At 53.2% G+C, this 20,431-nt stretch overlaps 1 protein-coding gene and 1 long non-coding RNA gene across 2 annotated transcripts in view; one reads left to right on the top strand and one right to left on the bottom strand.

Moving 5' to 3' along the window:
- The first annotated feature begins 6 nt into the window (after positions 1-6).
- LOC125614751 lies at positions 7-948 on the top strand. The gene is made up of 2 exons (XR_007345321.1): positions 7-227; positions 612-948. It is a non-coding gene; the product is annotated as an uncharacterized LOC125614751 (long non-coding RNA).
- A 2,666-nt stretch (positions 949-3,614) lies between these two features.
- The window catches only part of Timp2 (TIMP metallopeptidase inhibitor 2), a 32,024-nt gene continuing 15,207 nt past the window's right edge, over positions 3,615-20,431 (bottom strand). Inside the window, exons 2-5 of the mRNA XM_015504102.2 lie at positions 14,963-15,063; positions 13,141-13,249; positions 7,699-7,823; positions 3,615-6,373 (exon numbers count right to left, since the gene is read on the bottom strand). Coding sequence (XP_015359588.2) covers positions 6,176-6,373; positions 7,699-7,823; positions 13,141-13,249; positions 14,963-15,063 — 533 coding nt within the window. The 3' untranslated portion in view covers positions 3,615-6,175. The remainder of the gene's footprint in view (positions 6,374-7,698; positions 7,824-13,140; positions 13,250-14,962; positions 15,064-20,431) is intronic.

The raw sequence follows: 20,431 nt of genomic DNA, 5'->3' as shown, positions 1-20,431 counted from the left end.
CCTGTGGGCAGGCGGGTGCTGCCAGCCGAGGCGCAGAGCGGGGGCTCCCTGGGCCGGCCAGCGGAGGAGGGCGCGAGCCTCTCTCACGCGCGGGAGGGGCTCCTGCCTGTCACCTGGCCTTGCGGAGAGAGCGGCGCCTGGCCGACTCGGGCTTTGTGCCATTGGAAACGAAGGCACGCTCGCAGCTCCCCCGCGATGAGCCCAGTACCAGGGAGGTGGCTCCTGGGGTGAGGGATCAGTTTTGGTTTTCAGCGTTTGAAGTCTCTGGATACCTGAGCACGATCCTCCAACTCCAGCTGTCACCTCCGATAGTTTTTCCCTACACGACTGTACGTGAAGGCCTCGGCCGAATAGTTACAAACAGGGATTGCCTTTGCAATATTTCTTTTCTTTTTTTTTTTTTTTTAATTTTTAGTGTTTTTTATTTTTTAGTTTTCGGCGGACACAACATCTTTGTTTGTATGTGGTGCTGAGGATCGAACCCGGGCCGCACGCATGCCAGGCGAGCGCGCTACCGCTTGAGCCACATCCCCAGCCCCCTTTGCAATATTTCTAAAACTTCCCCTAACCCTTGACTTGATTGGCTTTCCTGTCCCCGTTCTCCAAGGCAGATGGAGAGAGTGGCCCCTGGCCCGACTTCAGGAGCTACCAGAGCAGCACAGGCATCAACTGTTTTTTCCAAAAGGTAGAACTTGCGTACATAATCCCTATGTTCCTTGACTGATAAGTAAGAGTGATGAGCCAGGTGAGACCACAAGCGCATCGCCCAGAGCTAATCTGCAGCCTCTCCACACACCTATAAGCCAGGACTGAAGAGGGAGAGAGGGAATAGATGTGATTGAACAAAATTCGCCTTACGTTTATTACTTGAATGCTAGTGTTCTTTGGAAAAGCAAACAAGCAAAAACAAAACTGCAATAGTTTGAGATTAAAATTGTGTCCTCTGTGTAGGAATTCTTTATTTGCCTTGTGAGGTGGGCCACCCTCCTAATCCCAGCAACTCAGGAGGCTGAGGCAGGAGGATTGCAAGTTCTAGGCCAGCTTCAGCAATTTAGTGAGACCCTGTTTAAAAATAAAAAAAAAAAAGGTCTGGAGAGCCATCTCAGTGGTAAAGCACCCCTGGGTTCAGTCCCCACTACCCAAAGGAACAAACAAACCCCATTCTGCTAAAAGTTTTAATTTGAGATCTTACTCTTTGCTTCTTGACCACTCTCCTGTCCCCTGACCAGAGTGGGCTCTATTCAAGGACTCAGAGACAACTCTCCCTATTCAAGTCCTGATACATTGTATAAAACGGGTGATTCCCTGTATGTGTTCTGAGCTAGGAAGCCAGCAACTGGCAGGGGAATGGGGAGGCCTGGGTTTTATTCAGGCTAACTGTTGCTTTGCATACTTTTTTTTTTTTTTTAACCCAGCCCAGCCTCTTTATTTCTAGGTAGATAGGCAGCATGACTTCTGCACCCCACCTCAAATCTACCTTCACACCCTTCTCTGATGTTGACCCAAACCCCACTTCTTTTGCAGGCTCAAACATGGATTTGTCTAACGTTTTATTTGGCTATTTTCATTAGAATGCTCCTCTTGATTGTCACAGAATGAAAATCTCCATATCATTTTGTTTCTGAATGTCTTGTTTTCAACAGTCAATTTGTTTCTTGCAGGAGAAAAGTTGCTAAGAGACCAAAATAATTCCCCTATATCAAAGCTCTGCCTCTCACTGTAAAAGATTCAAGGCAGCAGTGAGGCGAGTGGGGGGTCCTCTCACAGCCGGACCCCAAGGCCACAGGCAGACCACCCATCCAAGAACTTTAGTGTTAAGGCAAAGTCTGTGGTCACAGCAAATCCCCTGTGATAAAAACTGACACTTTTTTATTAAAGTTAAGTAAGGTAAAAATGTCCACTGGTAGGGTACTTTAAAGATATTTTTAGGACATTTAAAGGACTGCAATCTTTCCCATCCTATAATCCTACTAATGTACAGAAATAGGTGCTCTCCTATGGTGTGCAGTAACCAGACTCAAGACTCTTTCACCAGCCGTCTTGGTGGCCCCTGACCCCCACCAGCCCCTTGGCTCTCTAGCCTGGATCTTGTATTTGCAGTTGGGACCTACAGTCTGCTGGCTGGCTGCTCCAGTTATCCCCCTTACTTTCTTTCACAGGGTGAACAAGCGTGATGGGGACTAACAGCATCTGGGCACCCCAGTGTGTCTCAGATGGATTTAAAATTGTTTACAAAGACCAACAAAACTTGGATTTTTTTTTTTTAAACTGGAATCAGGGGCACATGGAATTTGTTATACCATTCTTTGTGGGATTTTGTTTTGTTTTTGTGTATGTTTGAAAATCTCCATAAGAAGCTTTGCTGTTTTCTTTTAAAGTCATATTTGACCTAAATACATACATAAATGAAATAAGTAGCCATCCTCTGTGTGTTGTTTTCTGAGACCCCTAAGGTGGCTTACAGGTTGGAAGAGGCCATAAACTCCAGGCAAAGCCATTTGTGTGACACTGAAAGTCTCTGTGTTACTGTTACGTGCAGCTGAGCCACTTCCCTCAAATATTTTTTTAATATTTTAATTTTTTTAAAAAATATTAGTTCTTTGTAGTGCCCCAGGTATTGTTCCACAGGGGAAAACAATCCAAACACCCTGCGTGGGTGATGTTAATTGGATGGTGTTCACATGTCTTATGGAAGAGACGAGGGAACAAACTTTGTTCTGCTGACTGTACTGCTTAGCTGTGTAGAGTGGGAAACAATTCTTCCCATTGCTCCAGAATAACAAATTCTGCATGAGGGCTAGACGGTTAATTTGTAAAGAAAAGAGAGTTGTTTATCTCACAGTTAGGGAGGCTGAAATTTGGGGAGCTGCATTAATGTGGCCTCTGGTGAAGGCCCCCTTGGCTGCATCCTATCATGCTGGAGGGCATCATGGTGGGAACTCAAGCAAGAGGGAGAGGTCAGAGAGCAGGGAGGGGCCAGTATGACCCTACTGCACCCCATCTCTTAATGTCCACACTGAGGACCAGCACACAGAGCTTTGCAGGACATGCTCAAACAAAACCTACACCACAGCATGAACTGATTGCAGCCAGTGAGGCTTATCTGGGTCCTGACTCAGAGCAATAGAGCTTCAAAAGGCATTCATGGATAATTGGAGATGTCAAAACACTGACTAGGTTACTTGACGACATTAATAAATACTAAGTAGGTGATTAAGGTGTGATAAAAACATTTTGGACATGTTTAAAAATAGTTCTAGGTGGGTGTGGTGGTGCACACTTGTAACCCCATTGACACAGGAGGCCGAGGCAGGAGGATCACAAGTTGGAGGCCAGCCTGGGCAACTTAGCCAGACTCTTTTTCAAAATAAAAAGGGCTGGGGATGTGGCTCAGTGGTAGAGCACCCTTGTGTTCAATCCCAGTACCAAAAAGAAAAAAAAAAAAAAAAAGCTGTCTTCCCTTCTGCCTGCCCATGTCTTCAAAGCACGCTAGCCTCACAGGTTTCCTCAGACACAGAGGACCCTGTGCCCACCAGACGGTGCCTGGCCCCCTCCTTGAGCTAGACAGCGGCAGTGCTGAACGTCGGAATCGGACACACAGAGAGAGCCAGCAGTCTCTTTGATAATACTGTTTATTGTCCATTGATGGAGCGGTCACTCAAAAATGATACAAAGCAGCAGAGACATGCGCAGTCTGCAGGTTGACTCTCCACGACTCTCACGTGCTCCCAGCACAGGGGGGTCTCGGACTTCACATCCCAGCACGAAGAACACTTTGCTCCCCCCACAACAACATAAAAATCCAAACAAAAACAAACGAAATCAACAAAGCTTTAAATTACGGCAGCAAGTCTGATATTCCTTAATACTTATCAAGCAAAGATTTGAACACAACTACGATGTAAACTTCATTTTAAATATTTTGAGTTGCTTGCGTGATGAAAAGAATAAAGGGAGAGAAGAGCAGTGCTTAGAAGACACCATAAATTAAACAATGCCAAATGAGATCCTTCTTCACCTGTACAAATGTCGTGGCTGTCCACTGTGAGGGTGTGGAGCGGCCTGGCCCTCCGCTGCCACAGGGCGCTTTGCTCGGCATGGTCAGAAATCCAAATATAAAGGCCATCTTTCCTGACCAACCTACTCAAAGATACTTTGCAATTATCCGAACCAGAGAATAGAAGCAAGGCGGTGGGAAGAGCAAAGATGCTCAGGAAGGTGTGAAGGGACCCTCCACCGTAGGCCAGCTACACGCCACAATGTCCACTCTGGGTCCAATGCTTCCTCAATGCAGAAACCGTTTTTTTTAAAAGTGCAAGTCTAACACCTACCAAGGGTAATTAAAAAAGAAATCATCATGGGGATGGTTACAGCGGATGTCAGAAACAACCCGAAACATTGAAGAAGTCAGCAGAAACAGGAGCAAATCTTACATATGATATCACCATACAGGAAGCAAACAGGGCGGGGTGTTCTATTGACTGCAGGGGTCTGGTGGTGATGTATACACTGAAATCACACGGACTGGTCCATCGTGACATCTCACCAACTGGACATCACTGTACAGCATGAAAATGCCCCCAAGGCAGGGGCTGATTCCTGGATGCTCTCCCGGTCTGTCCTAGAAAGGGGAGTCGACAAGTTCTGTGCTGACCAGGTCCCGGGTGGGCATGGGGGCTGCAGCCCCTCGGGGGTCAGGAGTCTTACGGTTGCTCTGGGGTCGCTGCAGAATAGAACAGGCTTAGATGGTGGTGACTTTGGAAGCATTTTGCAGAAGGACTCTCACGGGGGCCTGGGGCCAGGGTGGGGGGTGGCTGGCTTCAGCATCACTCTGTGTGTGTGCATAAGGTCTATGTTTGCATCATGTGTGTCCCCAGAAGAGCATATCTTTACAGCATGGGTAGAAGGAGAAAGAAGGCCAACTGTATTGTGACTGAGAAAGTTCTGCCTACTTGAACCCCTATTTTATTGGCATCAGAAGACCATTTCTAGGGAATAAGTCGGTTCCCCAGTTCCCTCTGAAGGGTTTTAAGTGGGTAATCTTTGTGACATAAGAAAGCAAGCAGGCCTTGGCATACCTGCCACTTAGGTTCACATATTATCTGAGAATTCATCTTTAGAAAAATGAGATGTCTGTTAAAACAGGCCACAGTGCCCCGAGGGCCTGAACACAAGCTGCCTGGGTGCCCTGGTTGGGACATCTTAATAAGCTTAGCTCACATCACTTGGAGAAATCTGCACAGAATCATGATTATCTGTCTTGGAGGGAGATTTCACTAAGCTTGCCGGGGCATAGCAAGATCATGTCCTCAGTTTGCACAAACAGAGAGGAGCCGGGTGGCCAGCCATACACTGCCCTGGGAAAAGCAGGTGGGAAGGAGGCCAGAGAAACCCGAGAAGCTCAGGACAGAACTCTAAGAGCATCTGGGCACACCCCAGCCCTGGACCTGCCCCAGCTCAGGGCTTCGCAGGTCTGCAGTGCAGGACTGAAAGGCCTTGCCTAGAGCTGCGGCATGGCTCAGTGAGGGCCTCTCCCTCCAAGGCCCTGAAGGAGGAATTCTGCAAACTCCCAGGATCGAGTCCTCCAAGAACGAGCCACCAGTTCCAGGGCTACTCCTGGTCCCGAGGGAGTCACACGTGCTGGGAGATTGTGATGGGCCCAGGGAAGATGGGGGACACTTGCAGGGGGCAGGGACTGCCACCCTAGGCCAGAGGTGGACATGCCCCTCTCAGGATGACAAAGACCTGGTAGGCCTGCTACACAGTCTTGCAATGACCCTCAGGAGTTTCTGCAAAACGCACATTTCCAGGCTCTGCCCTAACCAGGCTGGGGAGACCCCTGCATGCTGCCTGCCTGGCATCTGTGATGGGGACAAAGATGCCTGGGCAGGAAGTCTGTGGGTCCCACCCCTGCCTGTGCCCAAAAATCGAAGACCAAGACACACGGTGCCCAGGTGGTGGATGGAGGGAATGTGGGAGGGACCCTGGCCCATCTCTTCCTCCAAAATCACAAGTGTGTTCAGAAGGAAAATGGGGGCGGGGGCAGAATCATACTAACGTGGACCCACTTGGATGACTGTTTTATTCATGCTGTTTCCAGGAAGGGATGTCAGAGCTGGACCAGTCTAAACCCTCGGAGGCTTTTCGCTTGGCCACAGGCCTGTGGTCACCCTGCCTACGGGTCCTCGATGTCAAAAAACTCCTGCTTGGGGGGTGCCGCCCCGCGGTACCATGCACAGGAGCCATCGCTCCTCTTGATGCAGGCAAAGAACTTGGCCTGGTGCCCGTTGATGTTCTTCTCCGTGACCCAGTCCATCCAGAGGCACTCGTCCGGCGAGGAGATGTAGCATGGGATCATGGGGCAGCGTGTGATCTGAAGACACATGCAGGCAGATTTAGTTGGGGACTGAGGAATCAGAGAGGCCAAGGCCACTCAGGGGACATCCAGAGCCCAGCCGTGTGCCACCAAAGGTGTTCAAGGACAACATCTTACTGAGTCCCACACTCTCCATACAGTGGCAGGTGGCCGCCTGGGGAAGGCCAGGACCAGCCTGCCCCCTCCTGCCTTCCTGTCCACCTTCACTTAACAATGAGACAACTACAGCTAGCCTGCCCTCCTAGAGGTACAAGGACAGCAGCGACAGCAACAACAACAGAAAGACCCTGTCTCTAAATAAAATACAAAATAGGGCTGGGGATGTGGCTCAGTGGTTGAGTGCCTCTGGTTCAATTCCCAGTTAAAAAAAAAAATTCCTGGAGACAGATCCCTGTCAAATAAGAAGGTCCTTTCCTTACTCTCCAGCGTGAACTCCGAGATGACAAGCAACTTGCATTTTGCAATGGAACTCTCAGCCACAAGAGGGTCACCACCTTTGTGGCTGTACAGAGATAAAGGAAGAGCTGGCTTTTGATGTCTGCTGGGTGCAGAGCACCGTGCTTGGTATGCATGTAGCTGACATCATGGGTTTGCAATTCACACCTTGCACCTTGCCCAAGCTAAGGGATGGGCACCAGCAGGAAGGGCAGGAGGCCCCATGGTCAGCTCTGACCAGCACAGGCTACTCCTACAGCCTGGCTCAGCCAGCACCCCCTGGGAACATGGAGAGATGCCCCAGCAATGCTTCCTGTGTTGGGGAAGAGGAAGGGGCAGGGAGGTGCCAGGGCACTGGAGACAGCAGAATCCCAGCCCGGGAGCCCCAGGGAAGCCCTCCCCCGCCTTGGCTGCCTCTGAGGGCTTGCATGGCTACAGTTCTGCCCAGCACCCCCAGCAGCAGAAGGAGACAGGCATTCTCAATAGAACCCACGCATAAAGGGAGCTCCGTGGGGAACTGCCAGGAATGCTGGGAAACCCGCGGAGCCTGAGGCACTGGCTCACTGGGCTCATGAGGGTCTGCACCCGTATGTGTGTAGGACCAGCCCTTCCCATGAATTCCTTTCCCTACAAGACTTGACTTGCTAGAGGCTGCGGGGACAAACTTCAGCGTGCCCACCCAAATCCCCTTCTGCAAATGTCCCTTGTCAGAGATGCAACTCAGGGCTCTCTAGGGACCAGGGTCCAAGGCTGTGTCCCCAGCCAGCCTCTCTTCAGCTCTTCAGTCAGGACCCTGTGGACTGAGGGGCCTGGGTAGCTGGGGACCCAAACCCCAGCTGTCCACTTGGAGACGCCATGGAAGCCGTGGAGGACACAGGCCTGCTCACCTTGCACTCGCAGCCCATCTGGTACCTGTGGTTCAGGCTCTTCTTCTGGGTGGTGCTCAGGGTGTCCCAGGGCACAATGAAGTCACAGAGGGTAATGTGCATCTTGCCATCCCCCTCAGCCTTTCCTGTGGACAGACAGGAATCACGTGCTCAGGGAGAGATCACCTCCTTCCACCCGTCTCCCAAATCTGGAAGCAGCTCTGGGTGCTGAAGTTTTTATGAAAATACACAGACTGTTATATTCTGAGTTTTAAGATGATACACGTTCACAGTGGAAAACTGAACAGCTGCAAGAAAAAAAAAAATAAAGGAAAGAAACCTCCTGTCTTCATTATCTGCTGCTGCCTGGGTCCACTTCCTCCCAACACCCTAATGCATGCTGATGGACACACCGAGGAGCCTGTGTTATTACAGGTCATCTTGCTCCCGGTTTTACTGTCACCAAGCCATATTTATTCATGAGCATTTCTCCCATTTGATGTTGAGCTTGTAATCCTGCATTTGGAGCAAACTCGTGGGATTTTTTAGAAATTAGAGATCTGCCCTAACTCCCTTCCCAGGGCACAAGGAGGCACTGTTCCTTGCTTGTTCCTTGACTCAGGACTCTGCTCCCGCCCTCCGTTTGCTGAAGACATCACTGTTGGTGACAGCCTGGCATTAGCCACACAGGAGAAAAAGAACCAACAAGAGTGTGGAACCTAACGGCGCCTCTGGAGGTCGTTTAGAAACTGCTCGGGCTCTGTTACCATGGCGCCTTGTCAAGAGACACGCAGGCCCAGGGAGGGCGCGAGCCTGGCAGAGCTGACAGAAGCCCTGAGAGGCAAGCAGCTGAAGGTACCCTGAGCACCTCTGCCCACAAAGCATCAGCATCAGCTTAAGGACCTTGGGCACAGCTAGCTCTGGAGAATCCACAGATAGAAAAGTACCAGTGCAGCTGGCCGGCCGCACCCCATCCTGAATATCGAGACTGCCATCTGCAGCCTGGGAAATACAATGGGCTTGTTCGGGTTGAGTGGGCACGGGTGACATCCGCGGGGCTGGCATGCTGCTCCATGCTGCAAACCCCCTGGGTCTGAATTCTCATGCTTTTACTTCTGTGTAAGCTGATCCTCTTACTTTTGGGAGCTCAATTTGCCCTTTTATCTGTTTAGATTTATATGACATTCTGTGAAGGAGAGGGATCAGGAAGCAGTACTACTGTCAGGCTCAGTGGCACTCACCTGTCATCCCCACTACTCAGGAGGCTGAGGCAGAGGATCCCTAGCATGAGGCCAGCCTCAGCAACTTAACAAGACCATGTCTCAAAATATGAAACACACACACACACACACACACACACACACACACAGAGCTGGGAAAATAGCCTGGTGGTAGAGCATCCCTGGGTTCAGCCCACAGGACCAAAACAAAACAAAAAGCATATTATTACTGTGTCATGTATGCTAAGTCCTATAACTTAAAAAGAAAACCATTTAGGTGGCCTTGCACAGGTCGAAAATAGATACTTGATTATTTCCCCTCTAGACCTGGGGCCATTTTCTATGAGTTGGGGGTAGAGAAGGAAAGAGTGAAGTAGAGGTGGCCAATGGTCATCCCTGAGTCCCGGTGTCCTCTGGCACTTACCACCTGTACAGGTGTACCACTGCCCCTTCTCACCCAAGGTCACCATTACCATAGACAGGCTGAGTTTCCTTTCCAGCCGTGCCCTCCAAACCTCTATGGTGGCTTCTACTGTGCACTCAGCTGGCCTCTTACCCCACCTTCCAACAGCATGGGTCTCCTACGCTTCTAGCTCCCAGCCAGGTCATAAGCGCGACGGGTCAGGATCGTGTTGTGACCCTTTTCGACCCACAGTTCCTTGCATGTGGTCATTTTCCACTGAAAGTTCTCTGACTGGGGTGTGGGCCCTGGCCACTATCTGCTTCTTATCCTGCATTCTGCAGCTGTCTTCCTCTTCCGTCTTGCCCTCCAATCACCCCTGCCTCGGAGGACTGGCAAAGGGAGAAGTGGAGATGAAATGCAAATTCGGTGTTCAGTGGCCCTCGGGCTGGGCTAAGGTGCACTCTTGGGGTGTCAGAGGACACCCTTTAGTCTGATGGAGACTCGGTCGGGCTTCCATGACCTGGACATCTCTTGCCACATTTTATTTATGTCTGTCTTGGAAAAAAGCAAAGCATGAGTCTTGGATACAGAAAAACAGGAATGAATTCAAATGTGTAAGTAAGACTTGTATGTTTACTGTTCCTCTCAGAGAAGAGGACGGGAGAAGAAAATCACAGGCCCGTTCTGTAGGAGTTCCCGGACGCGGTCTCGTGGTGCCCGGCTCGGCATGTGAAGCTGAGTCACCACCCCGGGAGGAGATGGGCCGTCTTGGGCCCTGCGGTCGTTCCTGGGGCCACAGCCAGCCCGAGTGGCTGACTGTGCCCCGTGATTTCTGGTTAGCCCCTGACTAAGGGACCCATCCTGACTCCAGAGAACTGGATTAGGTTCTGTGCCTCAGGCAGTAAAGGCCAGATTCAGCCTGGAGTCACCTGACAGTTGTGCACGTGGCGAGTTGGACCAGAGAGTTTTCTCAGTCACGGGCTGAGTGAGCCGCAGCGGGCGATGGCCTCACTCCTGCTCCCTCCCATGGACGGCAGGACGAAGCCAAGTGCCCTGGCTAAGAGAGTGACTGGGTTATGGGCTCAGTCTTGTCACTGAGCTGTCCCAAAGATGGTCCTCAGGGAAGAGACCCAGCGGAGCCCTGAGAGGGACACCTTGTGCTGTCCCAGACACAATCAGTCTCAGTTTTTCAAGGACATCTTCCTACTGAGGGTCCTTGCAGCAGACCCTTCCCCTCATTCTGCCGTGTTGCTACCCAGCTCCTTCCACCCAGGACCAGCGCTGCACCAGCTTTTCATTTGGTGCCAGGACACGCGCACAGGATGTCGCCACCTCGGATCTAAGAAGTGAATTATTAGCTGCCTCTGAGTAAGGCCCGCCCAGGGTGCCCACGTCTCTGAGACCCCCACCTTCTTCCTCACAACCACCATGGGGGCAGACACTGCTGTCATTGTCCCCAGTGCAACCCCAGGCCTGGGAGGCACCGACAGGTGTAGTCACCTGGCCGAGGTATCGGGGCCTGGCTTCCCCCTCTGCATGCACCTGCCGGCTCTGTCGTACCGGCCCCTGCGGGCCACGCGGTGCCATTGATTCTGCATCATCCTGGAAACCTCGGGACGCTTCTCTGAGATGCTGGGCAGCGCCTCAGTTAGTCAACGGGAATGGTAACAAGGTGAAACCGTGCACGGGGTCCCACAGAGAAGAGCATCACAGTTTTTGAAAACTTAAAAATGTAGGTTCATAAAAAGCAAGATTCCGACACACGCTACAACAGGGATGGGCGGGGAGGACGCTGCGCTGCGTGAAACAGGCCAGTTCCCAGGGACGGAGAGCAGAAGGCAGGAGTGGGGCGGGGAGTGGGGACCTCTTGGCTAATGGGGGCAGCTTCAGTTTGGGATGATGAAGAAATTCTGGAAATGGATAGTGAAAGTCACACAACACTGTGATGTCCTTAAAGCCACTGAACGGTACACCTAGCAGTGGTTGCAATGGTCAATTTATATCACATAGACTTTACTGCAATTTTAAACAGCATACAACACATTTTAGAAGTGTCTTTTATCCATGACCAGTGAGGAAATGAAAATGTGCTCTGGCTAATGTGCAAATGGAAGGCAGTCCAGGTGACGGGCATGCATTCCCTGCGAGACTGTCTTTTCTAGCGCTTTTATCTTTTTTACAGTTTGGACAGATTCAGGTTTTAGCAAGACTATGAAATATGTGTTGTAGCGAGGTGGTGCACACCTGTGATTCCAGCAACTTGGGAAACTGAGGCAGGAGGATCACAAGTTCAAGGCCAACCTCAGCAACTTAGGAGACTCCTGGGTTCAATCCCCAGTACAAAAAAAAAAAACAAAAAGCAAAAAACAAGTGTGTTGTATTATTTGTACAACTGTCTTCTTGCTGAGCCTGGGGACAATCTGATGGGCCTGTGTGTGGGGACAGTGCAGGACACTTGGCAGTTGTGAAGGAGGCTCTGATGGACAAGGTGGAGGATGGGCGTCTGTATAGCCATTGGAATGATTCGGCCTTCTGTCCTAACAGACTCCCAAGGCTCCGATAGGACTCAGAGGCCTGTTCCTTACAGAAAAGGAGTGAGCCCAACTGATTTTCCTACTGTGTTCCCCAAGTAAGCAAAACAGAGGGATCACCAGTGGTGAGCCACACGCCAAGGCCCTGAGCGGCTCTGCCCTCGCCCTCTCTGTGGCCTGCAGCTTCTGGGAGCTCTCAGGGGCCATGGAACAGGGCAGGAGCCATGTCTGCAGCAGAGTCTGTGAGTTGGGGCTCCCAACCGCTGGTCATAACCAGCTCACCGTCCCTCCCCAGGAACTGCCCCAAAGGGCCATGTGGGCTGGACTCTCCATCCCACACCATAGCGGGCAGTGGTCCATGCTCAGGACCACTGGGCAAGGGGCAGTACTGCCTGACCGCAAAGGACCCCAGGAGATGAAAATAGCATCCAGAGGGTCCCTTTGCAAAGGAGGCATCTGTCCTAGCTGCCGAGGCACAGCCTCCCGAGTGTGTGCTGACCAGCTGTTGGCCACCTCTGGAAGGAGGCTCTGCCTTGGGCTGAGAGCTGCGAGGGTTCTGGTTAGAGGTTGGCCCTCAGCCCTGGCCACACACCAGGCTCTCCGGGAGAGCTGTGAAACACGGACACCGGGGTCCCAGCCCTCCAGGTCCTGCTCGGTTGGTCTGCGCACAGCCTGGGCCTCAGGGGTCCTACCAGCTTCCTGGGCAATCCCCGTGGACGGTCGAAGGAGGGCCAGGGGCGAGGTGTGGGGGCAATGAGAATTCCGAATCTTGAACCAAAGGGACAAAGCCACAGAAGCTGCTGATGGGAACCTGGCCCCCACCGATGGGCAGGCAGCCCAGGTCACGGCCCTTGGCAGGGACGTCGCGGGGCTGTGCTGAGGAATGTCCAGCCACGGCCCTCCTGGAGGAAAAGCTCAGTTTGGGGCATTTGCTGAATTCTGGGTGGAGGTGCTCCCACCTGGGCCAGTTTCAATGTGATCTCAATCAGCCCGGCCGACTGGAAACAGCAACCAGGTGCCTGGGCCACCTGCCTCACCCCAGTTTCCCACGCCTGTAACCTGGGGACCACAACAGCACACTCGTGTGGGGAAGCTGTGAGAGTCCCGGACAGAGTGGGCCCCGTGGGGTGTGTGTGGAAGTGGGCGGTGGCCCAGAGCACGTGGCTCTCCCACGCACAGTCCACGAAGCACAGGACCTGGGTAGGAGGGCGGCAGTGCAGTTGGCCAGACTGGCCCTGTTGGGGACTAGGACAAAAAGGGACCCTGGGAAGCACTCACTCCTCAGGGCAGGAAGTTCCCTGCCACGCACCTGCAATGAGATATTCCTTCTTTCCTCCCACGTCCAGCGAGACCCCACACACTGCCGAGGAGGGGGCCGTGTAGATGAACTCTATGTCCTGGTCAGGGCCTTTGAACATCTGGAAAGACAAGGAGGGCACGTGTCAGACGGGCTGGGAATCCGCTCCCGCCTGCTGCCTGCGCAGACAAGGGCAGAAACGCGCAGGAGGGGGTCAGAAGCCCACTGCCCTGCTGAGGCGCTCAGCCACCTACCCTGGCCATCGCAGAGCAGGGCACATCTCAGTCACCTGGAAGGGACTTTCTCAGACAATACTTCTGGGCACCCCCGGAGGTCATTTCAGAATCTCTGGGCACGGGCTTGCGTCAATCCTGGAGATTCTGGCCCATCCTCCAGGACCACGACCTTTGTATATTTCCAGAAATATTCAAAGAAATATTCTGGCTTTTTTATATTAAGTCTTCTGGGTTTTAGTGCTGGGGATTGAGCCCAAGGTTTTGATGACCCTACAAACGACACACCCCCAGGAAGTTGGATGCAGCCAGGGCTACCTGATGGGAACAAGAGCAGAGAGGCACCCCTGGAATTGGGATGTAACCCCAAGCACAGGGGGTTGGTTTACTTGTGGCCTCAGGAACGCAGCTGCTGGGTGAGCATTTCCCAGAAGCCCACAGGGAGCTTTTTAAAGAGAGTCTTAATAAGCAGTGAGCAAACCCACATGGAATGGATCTTCCCTAAAGTCATGGCCAAACAAGAAATGCCCGGGGTGGACGGCTCCAGGAGGCGTGAAGGGCACTGGCAAGGGGCTGAAGGCCCTTCTTTGGTGTTACTATCCATCCCCCCATGAGACCATGAGAGTGGATTTGCTTTTCTGCTTCAATAACAGAGAGACTTGGGCACTAAGAGACTAGGTCACCTCCTTAACATATGCCACATGTAACAATCAGGCATTCCATTGGTCTTCGGATAACATTTATTTTCTAGGACCTTTTATTTTTGTAACAAAATTAAATACGGATGGCTACAGAACTACCACTATGTTGCAAACTGGCCCTCCGGCCAGAGCCAGGAGTCTTCTCCTCTCTTGAGGGCCAAGTTGGTTGTCGTCAACCACGAGAGCATCACGTTTTCCTCCCAGGGCTGGGTTCTGTCTTTCCTCCCTCCATCTCTCTCTCTCTCAAACACAGGTCTCTTCCCACATGCTCCTGGACATGGATGGTCCTTTGAAAATACTAACAAACGCCACCATCTCGCCCACGGGCCTGCAGCCCGACTCAGGCCTCTTTATCTGACATACCATCTTCTCTGGGCCGGTCCCACCAGAGTTTCCGTTTCTTTCCACAGCTGGGAGGCTTCCCTATCTACACCTGACTGCAGGATCCTCTTTCCCTGAATCCTTCTTCCTCTTAGAACCCGGAGCCAACTGGGCATGCGGGGCTGCAGGCACTGCCGTGTGCTCAGGCTGTATCTCCTGCTTCAACTGGAGCAGGAGGCAAGACCACGTCTTTACAGCCGCTCAGCCCACAATAGCCCTGGCATGGAGAGGCTCAGAGAAGGCTCTGTAGATACTACAGACCTGTGTGATGTGCGTGGAGGCTGTGCCACCAATTTGTCACCCATCAAAATAAAGGTGACGTGTTTCTGAAATAATGGAAGTTGCTGGGAACATACGGTCTCTGCCCAGCTTTTCAGACATTTATGGATTGAGGAAACTCAGACCTGCCTGCAGCCTGACTTTCTGCCCCACAGGCTGCTGGACTGAGTTCCAGGGACGCTGACCCTCCCTGGCCCTCCATGCCCCCGCGTGGACCTGGGACGCTGGCCGGGCTGTTACCTTTATCTGTTTGATCTCATACTGAATCCTCTTGATGGGGTTGCCATAGATGTCGTTCCCAGAGTCCACCTCCTTCTCGCTGACTGCTTTGGCCCTAATCACTGCAAAACACAAAGACATAGAGGTGAGAAGTCCAGCGTCCAGGCTCTGACCAGGGGCCAGGTGTCCAGGCCTGGGAGGTGCTGAGGCAGGTGAGCCATCCCTGGCCCTGGCTGTAAAACAAGGGACAGAGGACCCCAGACCCTGCCCAGTGCTGGCTCCCTCCTGTCCTGCGGTCTTTCAGCAAGACCCTCCTCTGTTGATGGGCCAGAGGCTCAGTGTCCCTCGTGCCCAGGTGGTCTCTTCAACAGCAGGGTGCAACCACCCATCCTGCCAAAGCTCCCGTCGGTGTCACCTGAGTGCTTGGGGCTTCCTCGCATTCTTTCTGATGCCTATTTCCTGATGGCTGGGAGCAGGTGCACAAAGGACCGGCTGCAGCCCCTGTCATTCAGGTGGGCTCAGGCGTTCCCACCACCCTCTCTCCGTGCACTACTGGCAAACAGCTTGGGGAGCTGAGGCAGAGGAGTAGTCTTCTACCTTAAAGGGGCCCCTCCTCGACATTTCCCCAGAGGGCCGGTGGTACAGTGCTTACCCACTATGTGCAAGGCTCTGCCCCTAGTGCAAACACACACACACACACACACACACACACACTCACACTCACACACACCCAAAACAGAAAAACAAGTTTCCCTGGAAATGTCTCTTAGAGGATGCTTGAGAGTGACATGTGTTCTCCGCGGGGGCGTGACAGAGAAGGGGTCGCAGTGCTGTAACTCACAGGGCACGGACTGTGTTAGGAAACGTCTGCAGGCGGGGCTGGCAAACCTAAGGGACAGATGCCCAGGAAGGAGGCCAGACAGAAAGAGCAGCCCGGATGCAACAAGGACCAGGCTGGGAAGGTTCCAGAATGTTATGGAGCTTGAGGCTACCGAGGGCCATCCCCTCGGGGCTTTCTACCAGCAATTGAGCCAGAACTGGGGTCCCTCCTGGGCCAGCAGTGCATGTCGCTTGGGCAGGCCTCCTATTTTCATTTCAAGTTATCCGTGGGTGGCATGGTCTGTTTTAATGACTTTAAGGGCTTTGTCTTCCAAAGTGCAGTGGACAGGTCACTCTGGGCCAGTGTTTGTTATTTTACATGTCAGAAAAACAGAGATAAGGAAGAGATTCGTCCACCCTCCAGTGGTCGGCTTAAGTGTCTTGGGAATTCCTGGCCAGGGCTGTCATTTCCCATAGAGGCAGGGAGGTCCAGGCACATGGGAGCCCCATCTGTGTCCGTCCCTCAGACCCAGAGGTATGCTCCAGATCCCAGTCTCACCCCAGAGCCCCGCACCACACCCGTGACCTCGGCCCTGGGATCGGGCCCCACTCTCCTCTTCTGCCGGAGCTGAGTCACGGCTGGCCCAGGCCACAGGTTCCTGTTTCCCAGGCCAAGCCAGGCCTCGCCCTGAAAAGCCACATCTGGGAGAAGCCACCCGACAGGCCACCCTTGATCCTGTGCCTCCCAGGCTTCCTCATTCACTGCAGCCGGACGACTAGAAGTGTGTGTCCCTTCCAGCTCAAACCTCTTCCTTGGCTCCCCACTGCCCTCGCCTAAAATATGAGACCTTTGCAACCTGGTGCCAACAAGTTTCCTGGGCTGCCGCCACCCATAATCCTTGTGCTAGCCCGTGCTATGTCCCCAACCCATATTACTTCCCTGCCCAATCCCAGGTGTGCTCCCACCTCTAAACAGGCAAGTTTCTCTGCCCCAATTGCCATCTCCCCTCCCGGCCGGAGAACACCCAACCATCCCTGAAGACCCAGCTACAACAGCCCTTTCCTGTCTTGCTCTGGGAAGGCCTGTGCCCTGCAGCACTTGGGGGACTCCGCATTGCTCATCCATTCTGCTGTAAACACCTGTCCACCTGTCTGCTTGGGGCCCTGGGAGGGCCTAGTAAGTAGAGGCTGGGTTCTAGACGTGGGACAGCCAGTACTCAGTACACACCCTTCAGCTGGAACTGGGCTGAACCTAACCACCTCCGGCCAGCAGCCCACGTAAGGCTGCCTTTGGTCCCTGTGGCCACCTGCCTAATCCATATATCTTATTGCAATGCTGCACAAAAAAATGCTTACGTGAACCAGTAAGCACGCCAGGTCAACTCTGTCCCAGGGTGCCCTGTGTGTAGCACAGTCAGCTCAGGAACAGACCAGCAGAGTCCGCAGGGAGCACAGCACCCAACTCTGCCTGCTTTAGGTGCTTTTGAGAGCTTCGGTGGTCCGCTACACTGTCCGATGCTTAACACCCAAAGGTGCTCCATACATGCACCACAGGCAGTCAGAAACAAGCCAAAGGCTGCGCAAACCGCCAACAGGCCACATTCTCTCCCTCGTAGGAAGGTTCAAGCATTGGCCTCTTACAAAAGCCACTGGGGTTTTTGAAAGAGGCTGTTTCAGGGGTGGATCCCGAGTCGGGACTTTTAGCTGTGTGACCTCAGAGAGTTTCTTTGACTTCCTCTAAAAGGGAGCTAACAACCATCCCTGCAGCTCTGAGACCAGACTCTCCTGCCGATACCGCCAGACCTGCTCCATCCCCAGGACCCAGCAACTGGGCTTTCTGGGGAGTGGGGAACGGAGCAGACAGGCCCCCCCCCGAGTGCTTGCTCCACTTGGGGCTGCAGATTACAACTTTTTCAATTGTCAGAATTGATTGAAGTTCCCAGGTAAGACTAGAAGGCTAACCAAAGCCACCAGGTGCTTGCAGGGAAGTGGAGCAGATTGCAAGAATCTCCACTCCCAGCTGGGCTGCTTCTGCTTGTCCACGGAGACCCCGAATTCAGGTGCTTCAGGGTCTCTCTGAATTCTTGGTGGAAAACCATCCCCCCCCCACTTTGCAAAACGAGAGACCATGAGAAGGAAAGCATGAGGAACAAGCCAGGCCAAGACAAAGCAGTTCTGTGGAAACCTTCCCCAGGCACTGGCCCCCAGAAATGGGCTAGGCTGATGGCTTTGGTCAGTGAGCACCTGTCACTTGTCACACAGAGGAATCTCAATGGTGACCTGCGAGAGCAGCAGGCACCTATCTGGGAACGACAGGTAGAGAAGGGGCTTGGTGAGGGTCTTGCCTGTGAAAAGCATTAGCAGCAGACCTGGCCCCAGACAAGCCGTCAGTCCAGAAAGGAGACAGGGAGGAAAACAGGGTGCTGAGAGCCACAGCCGAGTCGAGCCACAGCGAAGCAGAGTTTCACTGCAGTGGCAGAAAGGGAAGGAGACAGAGAGCTCTCCAAAAGCGTCGGTCCACGTGCATGCAGCGGTCATCACTTTGGGCTCCAGGACGGACCACCAAGCCAGCAGAGGAAAGCAGCGCACTCCAAAAGAGGGAGGTGCTCCCTGAGCCCGGGCCATTGACAGGATAGGTCTGGGGAAGGAACTGCAGAGAGACCCCAACCTGGGCAGAATTAAACCCAAGGCAGGGACATGCTGTGTGCTCGGGTCAGCCCATGTCCTGCCCCTGCAGAAGCCTCCCACTGGGGGACAGGAGGCAGCAGGAGGAGCAAGAGCCTTTGTTGAGATTCTTGTTCTGCTTTGTGCCCCCAAATCATGCCTCCTCCCCACCCCACAAGAGGCTCAGATCTTGATTTTTCTTCTTTCTCTTCTGCCATCAACACAACATCTGGGTTTCAGATCAAGGGTGAAACACTGGCTGACGAGTTCGCTGCCAGATGCTGGCTACTGGAACATACAGCCATCGACTTAATTCAAAGCACACGCAACCGCAGGGCCCCTGCCCCCATCCCTTGGGCTAAGGACACCACATGATGTCACTTCCCCTCTCGAGGAGCCTGCAAAAACAATCCCCAGGGCGCCCGGCCAGACCGGGTGGAGAAGAACGGGTGATGGAAAGTCAAGTTTGCGAAAGAGTACGAAGAGGGCGGGCTGTAGGGCGAGCTGTATCCAGCCTCTGAGAATCACCACCTCCAGACAGACCAGCCAACGCAGGCCTGTCCGAGATGCCGAGCGAAGGTGAGGGGCTGGCTGGAAACCCGGGGTGTCCCCAGCACATGCCATGTCCAAGGGCCACCAGGGTGCAGGACACTCAACAGATTCCAGTCATGACGAGGCCCGGCTGGGCGCCCAGGGCTCTGGGGCGGCTGTTCTCCCTCCTGTACATTCTCCTTTCTGTCTGTCCCCCAGGCTCCCACCATCACAGGGCCCACCGTGCCCACCAGTCACTCACATACCACCAACATCTTTTGAATCCCACTGTGTTCACAGAAGCAGTATGGATGTTCCTGGGGAAATAAAAACCAGCCGTGCCCATCATCCACCTGGAGTCAGACCCAAAGGAGAACTGCTTATTTCTTACTTGCTATTTGTATCTCTCTGGAGAATCTCATACCTTATAGGGGTAGGTACACCCTATGGGGCAGTTCCTGCCAGGGCGTGGGCTCCCCACCCTGGGCACAGGGGAAGCTGTGGGTGTGAGACCTGACTGCTCCAGACACCGATTGTGCAGCCCACGGCCTGGCTGAGGCTGAGCCTCTGGGGAAAAGAAGGGACAGTGGCCCACAGTCCCTCCAAGCCACCTGTCTACCCCGTTAAGTGCAGGGATCTCCAGGACTCAGAGAAACACTTGTGCAAATGAAAGTCAAAGCAGGGCCCTGATCACCTGTCCACCTGCAGGTGCTGCCTGAGGCTGGATTTGCTGAGTGTCAGCAGAGGGCACTGTCCCCCTAGCCTGCCCACCCTCTACTTAATCTCCTGCTGCTCCCTGGGAGGGGTGCCCATGGGGACCCCTGGGAAAATACCCCCTCCCGCTCATGGCCCACTTGGAGGTGAGATGAGGAGCCCAATGTGTCTTAGCACATTTGCCAAAGAACCTGCTGGCCCAAATCACCAACCGGTAGTGTCCCTCTGATGCTGGGCTGGGTGCGAGTCAGCCAGAGACCCACGACACACCAACAGGGGGCAGCAGCGAGCCGCCAGGGGCCAGCCCTGCAGAGAACTCCCCACTCCTAATGCAAATGCAATAACCATGGGCCCAGCTGCAGACGTTCACCCCGGGCAGCTGGTCCATTTCCTTGCCCATGGGTAGAATTACTTGCCAACCACTTCAGAGAAAGTTTAAAAAAAAAAGTCTTTTCCAGATGAAACCTAACCTCCACTCACTCCAGGTGAGGATTCGGTGGTTCTTGCAGTGTGGGGGTGCTGCTAGTTTACTGGGGGACTGCAAGTTTACATACCCTTTGTCTCAACTCTCCAGAGAGGAGAGGTACCACATGCCCTGCTTCAAACACACAGAGCTAGCAAAATCCTGACACTTGGGATCAGTCTCTTGTCCCTTTAGGGTGGACATCCACACCACTCAATGGCTGCCCAGACTGGCCAAGGCTGATTGATCTCTGAACTTGAACTCCTTTGTCCAAAGATCCAGTTCTTTTTTTTTTTGGG

Source organism: Marmota marmota, unplaced genomic scaffold (assembly GCF_001458135.2).
Source record: "Marmota marmota marmota unplaced genomic scaffold, marMar, whole genome shotgun sequence".
In the NCBI taxonomy this organism is placed as follows: Eukaryota; Metazoa; Chordata; class Mammalia; order Rodentia; family Sciuridae; genus Marmota; species Marmota marmota.
This window is presented reverse-complemented; position numbering and strand designations above follow the sequence as displayed.